The sequence below is a fragment of the Apium graveolens genome, chromosome 11 (assembly GCF_009905375.1).
Source record: "Apium graveolens cultivar Ventura chromosome 11, ASM990537v1, whole genome shotgun sequence".
Taxonomy (NCBI): domain Eukaryota; kingdom Viridiplantae; phylum Streptophyta; class Magnoliopsida; order Apiales; family Apiaceae; genus Apium; species Apium graveolens.
Window position 1 is genome coordinate 49122831 of NC_133657.1, and position 9700 is coordinate 49132530.

The window sequence follows — 9700 nt, forward strand, 5'->3', positions numbered from 1 at the left end:
TCTACTCACAAAAATGGCACCAGTAGTCAAAATTATGTCTCAAACAGGATTTGTTTATGAAAAGAATAATTTCATAGTCTTGGTTGAAAAGAAGGAAGCCCATTCTGATTTTCACAAGATGATGGACTTCATCAAGAACTGCAAACTGAGCTATGCAATGCTGGAAGCCCCAACCATCTACTGTGAAGTGATTGAGGAGATTTGGACAACTGCAGAGTTCAACTCCACTGATATGACTATTGCCTTCTCTCTCAAAGGTAAGGACTATTGCATTAATTGTGATGATTTACAATCTTGCTTTAAGTTGCCTGAGAATAATGCCATGACACCACACACTGATAAAGATGTCTCTGCTATGCTAGATTCCATAAGCTATGCTTTTGATTCTACTAGTTTAGGTAGTATTAGAAGGAAAGGCCTTAGGAAAGAATGGAGTTTTCTTGGAGATGCCTTTATTAAGGTTTTCTCTGGGAAGATTATCAATTTTGATGCTATCACTTCATCTCTTGTTAATATGCTCTATATGCTAGTTTCTGATAGGTACTTTAATTTTAGCAACTGTGTTATGCTAGAATTAGGTTCCAGATTAGGTAACAAAGCTAATAGACCACATAACATCTACTTTGCTAGATTCTTTATGTTATTGGCTAACCATGTTGCTGAAGGTTTGGTTATATCCAATGAGAATAATAAACTCAAATGCTGGGCACAAGAGAAAAGGGTCCTTGCAGACCTTTTGAGAATGAACCTCAACAGCCAGGTGCCATTGGTATACTTGCCAATCATGAATGCACCACAGGTAAGTGAGGTAAATGTTTCAATAACTCCTACTATTTCCAACCCCAATGTTTCTTTGCCTTATAGTGTGGCTATGGAACCTGTGTCATTGTCCAAACAGGCTCCTACCAAAGCCACCAAATCTAAAATCTCCAAAGTCAAGTCAAAGAAACCTACCTCTGTTGTTTCTCAAAAGACAACAGTTGTAACAACTACCATAAACCCTGAAGGGAGTGAACAGGGTGTGAGTGGTGAGGGGAGGGGTGAACATCAAAAAGCCCCCCAGGATAAGGTGGGAGCGGTGAGTGGTACCCATTCCAGCCAAGCCACAATCTCTCAAAAGACTGTAGTGGTTCAAAAGGAGTCCAGCACATCCCTAATTACATCCTCCCAAAAGGATGTAACTATTGAAAATAGTCCCCATCCAGGGACACAGAACAAAAGAGGGAGGGACACTGAAGCTACACATTCACCAATTCAAGCCTTTTCAAGGAAGAAGAAGGCCAAAACCCTAGTTTCCACACAAGGGGTACACACAGCACAGATACACCAACCAGTATCTGTGCCTTCTCAAATTCAGCTTGATGTGATTCCAGCAAATGTGGAATCACAGCCCCATTCTCTCAATATAGACACACACCATTCCTCAAACTCTCCTACACCCTCTCTAGATGTGGATATGATATTCACATCAATTCCTGATTCTCCCTCATTAAAACTCAGGGAGGAGCCCCACTCAAAACCTGGTGATCATCATCTTTTAGATGATTTGTTGGATCATCAGCCAATTCTTTCAGATATAGTTGCAGAATCTGTGTCACCACACTTAAAATCAATCCACACAGATTCAACAATTATATCACTTTCTATCTCTACATCATTTCCTTCTTCAACGGATATCTCTCATCCGTTGACAAGTGGTTGTTCTTCAACGGATAAGCTTAACAGCAGTTATCCGTTGATACCATCAGTTTCCACTTCAACGGATACTCCCTATCCGTTGATGGCCTCTACACACTTAACAGAAACAACTCCAACTGTAGAGGACATGGCAACTGTACAATCACTTTTAGGCTTGAGGGAATGAAGTGATTTTTTGAGTGAGAGGCTTGGTTGCTCCCAGGAAAAAGGAGAGGTTGAGAGTCACCAAATGCATGCTATTTCTTCCAGCATGGAAAAAGTAAGTGAGAGGAGTGCCACCTTAGAAGGTGAAAGTGAGGGTGTGAGGGTGTGTGTGAGCCAGAGGGAGCCCTTGATGCAAGAAAAGAGAGAAATTGAGAGAAAGGCAGGTACAGAAGCTATAAGGGTGGATCCAGCCATTGCTAGTGAGTTAATGAAAGTGGATGATGCAGATAAGGGAAGACAATTTCAGCAACACTACAAAGCTGTCATTGATAACATTTCCTTGGATGCTGACAATTTTACTCACCCTGTTTCAGCCTATCAATTATTGGCTGCACAGGGCAATGTGGAGGCAGAACAGACACTACACATTGTACACACTTCAGAATCTCTTCTAAGAGACAAAGCTGCTGTCAACAGGCTGCCTTCTCAAGCTGGTGAGCCATCTGAAGAATTTGGAGTAAATTCTAATGATGATGACTCTAATTCTTTGAATGAGAGCATGAACTTAGGGGGAGTAGCAAGTTCTGTTCTTAATCTTCCTGCATGGGCATGGGCCAAACCATCAACACCAGGAGAGTTTGGTGTCACTTTGGTCAAACAAGTCATGACAATTCAGCAAGCCATTCAGGAGACTCAGGATGCTGGCACCAAGGCAATTCTTCAAGCTCATCTGGAATCTCTGCATCTCTTGCAGTTGCAGCATTACCAGCACAATCTAAGTGTGGATGAGCTCAAGCTGGACATTGCTGATCTGAAATCCTACAATGCTGAGAAATTGGATTCAGTTATACCCTATGGTACTATGCAAGATTTGTTGGGGAGACTAAGGAAGACCTCTGATGCTGATAAGAGGTTGGCCAGATTGGAAGATAGGGTTCAAATAATTGAAGACTCTATGGTCACCATTCTTCAGAATCAACAAACTCAAACAAATCTCCTCATGCAGCTGGCACAAGCATAAGGCTTGACCCCTACCCTTGATGATAACAAAAAGGGGGAGAATAAAGGGGAAGGGGAAGGAGAGCCATCTACAACAGTTCAGATTTCTCAAGTGCTAGTTCCTGTCATCACAACTTCTCCACCAATTCAAGTCAAAGGAAAGCTAGATGGCATTGATCTAATCCAGATAGCAGCAGCTGAATTGCAAGTCAAAGAGCAAAGGAAGAAGATTGATGAAAATATGCAACTAATATTTGGTTCTACAACTTCTCAATCACAATTTGTGAAGCATAGCACAAAAGTGGAATCAATTATTATGGAACTCAAGCCAGTAGGGAGGCATAAGGATGGAGAAACTTCTTCCAAAGATCTGCAACCTATGGTTCTCAAGCCCAACAACAGATCCAATAAGGACTCTACAAAGAATCCTCTAAAAAAGGTGGATTTTCCTCTTCCAAAAGCAGATGAGGACCAGCTTTTAGGAAGAAGTATTGCATATCTCAAAGAGACCATGGATGAGGCTGTAAGGAGAAACATGGCTATTATTTTCAGAGAGGGAAAGAGCATATGTGTGATGCAAGGACATCCCAAATTCTTAATAGCCAAGAAGGAAGAAACCAAAAGGTTGAAGGAAGAAGCCAAACAGCTAAAGGCTGACAAAAGAGCACAAGCAAAGCTTGAAAAACAGCTAGAGTCAAGTCAGGCTGAAGATCAGAAAGTAATTGAAGACAAAGGTGAAGATGAAGCTATGGGGGACATGGTTGGTACTGAGATGGAGGAAAGAAGTAAGGAAGAATGGCAGAAAGGGAAAAGAAAGAAGGTCAATGCAAAGAGAAAAAAGGTAGATAAGACTGAAGAAACCCAATCAATATCCAAACCACTACCCTCCATTCATGAACCCATTGTACCTGACCCCTTCATGAACATTCATGGTGAAACAATCATTCCCAAGGAGGAACCAATTGATTGGGACACCATCAAATTTCCCACCTTCCTAACCTCTTCTCCATCATCAAAGAAGCAGAAAAGAAGAATCAAATCAACACCCTCTAAAGCCTCAATCAAATTCACACAGAAGCCTAAGTCCAAACCTCAAAACTCTAAAGATGATTATGTTCACATCTGTGACATAAAAGAATTTTCAGACATTGAACTCTATCTGGATGAGCTGGAGGATGTAAGGGGAATAGCTGCCTACAGACAGCTACCAGAAAGACTAGTGTTCAAATACAAAGGAGCTGGGGAAAGAACATGGTCTCTTCACAGAATTCTGAATGAAGGCTACACTACCTTGATTAGAGTCTACTCAGCCATACATAAGGATTCTGGCTTTACCAGAACTGCCAGGACTGAGATTCTCAACAAGATTGCCAACATAAGGAAAACTTGGAGGGAGCCCAATACTTTGCCTAGAACTTTACTCATTCAAGAGAGAGGTATTACAATTCACAAATCACCTCATTGGTTGATGGAGTTCAGAGACAACAAAGGAGTCAGAAGATTTTTCAGAATTGAAGATCAGCTAAAGATTGCCAGTAATGAAACCCTCAAGGATATGCAATCTAAGTTAGATATCAATGAAGAAGATGAAGCTGAATTCTACAGACAACTTCAACTTCAAATGGAGGAAAATGACAGGAGGCGAGGAAAGAAAACCAGGGATCAAAGGAAAAGAAAGTAATTTGCTCAAGCTAAAGGACCACCCTTGGAAACAATGTATTTCTTCAATTTCATCTCAGCATATACACTTTTGCAGCACTTTTGAATTTCTGCTTAGTTACAGTTTATATATTTGTTAAGTGTTTTGTTATCATCAAGCTAAACCCAAATTTATGCCTACAGTTCTAGTAGACATAAATAGGGGGAGATTGTTAGGAATATGTGTATTAGTTTGATGATAAGTTCAGCAAAACACTTAAGTAGAAATCTAGTGTTTGTAGCCTCAACGGATAAGACCATCTTGGCTATCCGTTAAAGGAGTAGCCTTACTTAGCAATAAGTTTGGTATTGTAGCACATCTCACTCTCTGGTTTCAAGCTGTAATTCTTAGATGTTGTTAGGAGATAATCAGTCATGTTGACTACTAATGGATGTACAAGTAGGAGGGCTAATTGTAAATATTTCATGCCTTGTAATTTTGTATAAGTGAAGAAGTATCAACTGATATTGAAGATCTTCAACGGATAAGAAACTAAGCTTCAACGGATGTCTCTAACGCTTCAACGGATAAGTGCTTCAACGGATAAGTGCTTCAACGGATAAAGCTTTAACTGCTAGAGCATCAACGGATAAAGCCATCAATGGATGAAAGCTTCAACGGATGCACTGCTAGAGCATCAACGGATAAAGCCATCAACGGATGAAAGCTTCAACGGATGCTCAGTCTCATAGCAGTTGATAGTGACAGTTAACAAAGCTGACAGAGGCACATGGATTGACAGAGATGTGGTGGCCTATTTCAGGAACAGCAGAAAAAGCAGTCGTTTTTAGTCTGGTTCAAAATGGAAAGTCAACAGATAATTCCATATTACACTGGATAAAAATGGAACAGAAACAAGTGGAGAACTATTGTCTTATTGTACTTTATCTTTGTCTTCACTTGTAAACTTGGGATATATAAACCAAGTAGTAGCTAGTAATTAGATATGAATTTTCCCTGAGCTGTTTAGAAATATCAAGAGAGAAAATCATCTAGTTTGTACTAGGAAGCAGTTGTGATTTAATTTTGAATCACAGATTTTCTGAAATAACACATCTCTGGTGGAACAACAAATCCACCAGAAAAGTTTTTAAGTTCTTTGTGCTCATTTCATTTGTGTTTAAATATATATCTGTCTGCATCAGCTCCAAGCAATTCATACACATTTGATCACTCAAACACTTAGTCTTACAAATTGCTCAAAACTTGAAAAAGTTTTGAGATTTACATTCAACCCCCCCTTCTGTAAATCTCATTGTTAGTCCACTGGGAATAACAGCAGCACTGTATGAGCAGCAGACCAGAGAATTAGCAGAGTAAATGATGATGATGTTTTAAGGCAGGATGTCAGAATAGATGCGTCTTTGCGAGTGTGACTAACTACTAAATCCCAAAGGCAAGTATTTTTATCATCACTAATTGTTCAAGTGATATATATTTGAATCCTATTATGCAAATATTGCATTCCTTATTCTCAATTCAAAATAGATAAATGTTTTACATATTGCTGAATTAAAATGCTTATTATGCAAGTACTCTTCTGCTATTCTATTTTCAGAATAGCTAAGTGATTTTACTTATCAAATTACTGGATTTATAAATGTTTTGGATTTTGAGAAAGATGATTTTATTGTGAGTGTTTCTGCCCAAGTGAATGGGGGAATAAAATTATTTAGGATGTCGATTGATTCAGCTCCTTTTTCCATAAAAAGGTTTTAAGATTGGAATGGTTACTGGTTACTGGTTACAGCGTAGGTGATCGAGATATTGGTCCAGCTGTAATATCTTTGAAGGCGAGTATATGCCTTTTCTGGCGCCCTATAGGTACCGTATGGCTGCGGGATACGGGTAATACCTATATTTACGGTATGGTTGCGGGATACCGGTGTTGTTTCGCGACTGATCATCGGGAACAACATGAAATATAATTGGTTCCAATCTAAATTGATATCTAAATTTCTTTATTGTTTTGGTAATCATAGAATAAATGGTTTATCAATTGTTTCTGTTTTGGATTAAAGGTGAAATGCAGTTTTGATTCAGTTTCTGATTTATGCTGATACTTACTTTGTTTTTGAATATCAAAGGTGGTATTAGTATAGATGATTGATGTTGACTTTAGTATGGGATGTTGTGGGCATTAAAGTTCATATTGATATCTAATTTGATATGACAACAAAATGGGTATTAATTTCAAGAGTTCGATTTTGAGTAAAATTTATGATTCATTCCATAATCATTGCTTCTTGTTATTGTTGTTTACGATATTTCCGTAAACACTATTTTACGAGTTTTATTCTTTTCAAGATTCAAAGTATTGCTGAAGCATTTTGCTCAAAAATATCAAAATGGTTTTGAACACAATTAAGGAACCAATTCTGGGGTTCCCCAACTAAACTTTTATGATTCAGCAATTATGATTTTAAATGTTCTGCTCTAATGCAGATGTCGGTTTAATATCAAAAAGACCCTATATATGTTATAACGATCTTGTTGAGCATTTCTTCCACTCACACTTTCCTGTTTCCAAATTTAACCTCCAGTGAAGATTAACTTGCGTTGTTTAGCCGCGTAATTCGAGGAAGCAAAGAAGAAGCTTTTGGAAAGGTGGTTGGTCCAGGGTTTGCGTACTAGTGTAAGTTTTATTGTATAAAGTTGTTTATATTATATTATATATAGTTGTATATTTTATAGTTGGGCCTAGAATACTTCTTTTCGAAGTTGTACTAGCGGGTTAAGTTTTGAGATTGAGAATTGTTGAAAAGAGTTTTAAAAGAAAGTGAAAAATTTATATTTGGAATTCTTGTTTCTAGAATTGTAACCTTAAAAGATCTTGGATTAGTTTGGGGTCATAAATGCTAAATATCTTCCGCTGGCATTTGTGTATTGATTAAACAGGTTGATTTGGATTAAGGTTTCATAGTGACGACCAAATCTTCTGACCCCAGATTTAGGGGCGTTACACCCGATGCCTACGAAATTAAAAATTAAACAAAATTTACAATATTTAAAAAACACAGAAGTTGGAAAATAATATGCGATAAGCAGCATCTTATATTTAATCGAACTCACATAGTCATCAACGAAGATAATATTGAAGTCCCTGAACTCTCCTGTCTGTCTCGTGATACCTTTCCAAATAGCCTGCGTCCTTACTCTTAGCCTCCAATCATCAGTCGAGTCATTCAGGGCCTGCACTGTATCATACTTATAGAATGACATTGAAATATAATTTCTAATGCCTATAAAACATAAATAAGATAGTAGAGCAAACTTTCAATAGAGGTATCTTCTAGAATAAAACCACGGAACAGTAATATATCTGAGGAGAAATTGATGTTCAAATAAGGAAAGAGAAAAAGATACAGTATCTCAGCCCCTTAATAGCAGCTCCAAAACCTAAACCAAGCAAATGGTCCTGCAACAAAGATTTAAAAGAAAAGAAAGAGTTTGAGTTCTCCTATCACCAGATTGTTACAATAAATAAGTGATGCTTTATATTTTCTAGTAAAGCAAGATCTTTCTAATCCTAATCATACTATAGTAGGCAGGGAATATCTTCTTTTTAGGTAACCATGGTTGTTTTATGCACTCAATTATTGTTGTTCTTGCAGTTAACAAAGATATTTTACTTTAAAAAAGGTTTAAAACTGGATTGCCTCACGTTTTCTTTTCAGTCCACTTCCTAAATCGAAGGCATCATCCAAACAGGTAAATTTTTTTCTGGTAATTTACAAATCAAGGGTCATGAAAATGCCTACATTATTCTGCCTCATCATTCTACCCAGTGAAATCAAATGCAGAAAAATAACCAGCAATCAATCGTAAAATCCAAAAATAGATTGCATGATGAAAAGGGGATAACATTAAAATTAGGTTATTGTTAACTGTTAAAAGGATTACAAAGGTAGAATACAACCCACTTTCCTTACTCTAATACATCGTACATATAAAATGCGCAAAGCAGCAAACACATATTAAATAACTGGTAAACTGTAGAAGACTTCTTTATACACAACATTTTGGGTAATATTTGTGGTGTTCCCATCTTTATCCTGAATAAAAAGTTTCAGCGCTTGGGGAGATGTCACCCGACTGACCGCCACATAAAATTGTCCATGTGTAAACACCCATTTTAGCAAAAAGAGAGCCAAATTCTCAAGATACTGTCCCTGAGCCTTGTTGATGGTCATGGCATAGCAAACCTATAGGGGCATCTATTTCCTACAAAATTCTAATGGCAATTGAGTCTCGGTTGAGCATAATTCCATCGTTGGTATGAAATGTTTTGTACCCTTAAACTGATCAGCAATTACCTCACATTCAACACACTGATCCAGGCACCTGGTGACCTTCATCTTTGTGTTATTACACAAGCCCAATGTTTGATTTAAATTATACATCAACATAACGATAACACCCACCTTCACTATTAACTCATGAAGTGGCAAACCAGGGATAGCGATAGAGTTCAGATATTCAGGAGGGAATGGCGTAAGTTGATTAGAAACCGAACCAGGGAAATCATCGATAGTGTCAACACTAAAATACGATGACATCTTACCCAGAAGCTTCTCCACAATAAGACTATTAACACGTCTAATCATTTTATTAGTAGGAGTTAATATTGTGCGTCCACTTAAGTAGTCTGGATCCTTGTAATGTTGCATGAAACATTTGGGCTAGCCTCTTTCTTAAAATCTAATAGCAGGGATTTATTTCCAGTCATATGTCCTGAGCATCCACTGTCCAAGACGAGAGAATTCTTCCTGTTACCTTACAATCAGATTTAACATTTAATTAGTGTTTTTAAGGACCCATCTTGCTTGAATCCTTTAGACTTTTTAAGTTTGCTAACATTTGCAACAGAAGACTTTGGATCAGAGTTTATGCTAACATTCTAAGTATCATAGTTTACACATGCAGAATCTACTTTTGATTTATTCAAAGAGAGTTTCAGTTCATAATAATCATAATACAAACCGTGATACTCTTTACATGTGTAAATTGAATGCCAAATACTACCACAATGAAAACATGGATTCTGTGGTTTATATCTAACTGTCTATTCCTAAACTCTGACTTAGGAGAAACAGTATTTATCCCTTTATTCTTCCTGCAAGCAATAGCAAGATGATTAGCACTACCACAGTTAAAATA

General features: G+C 37.6%; 1 protein-coding gene across 1 annotated transcript; it reads right to left on the reverse strand.

Annotated features, from left to right (window-relative positions):
* Window positions 1-8517: 8517 nt before the first annotated feature.
* On the reverse strand, window positions 8518-9147 carry LOC141695486 (uncharacterized). The gene is made up of 2 exons (XM_074499728.1): window positions 8857-9147; window positions 8518-8745 (listed from the first exon to the last, which is right to left on the reverse strand). Exons 1-2 carry the CDS (start codon window positions 9145-9147, stop codon window positions 8518-8520), a joined length of 519 nt encoding a protein of 172 aa, XP_074355829.1.
* Between the last annotated feature and the right edge of the window lie 553 nt (window positions 9148-9700).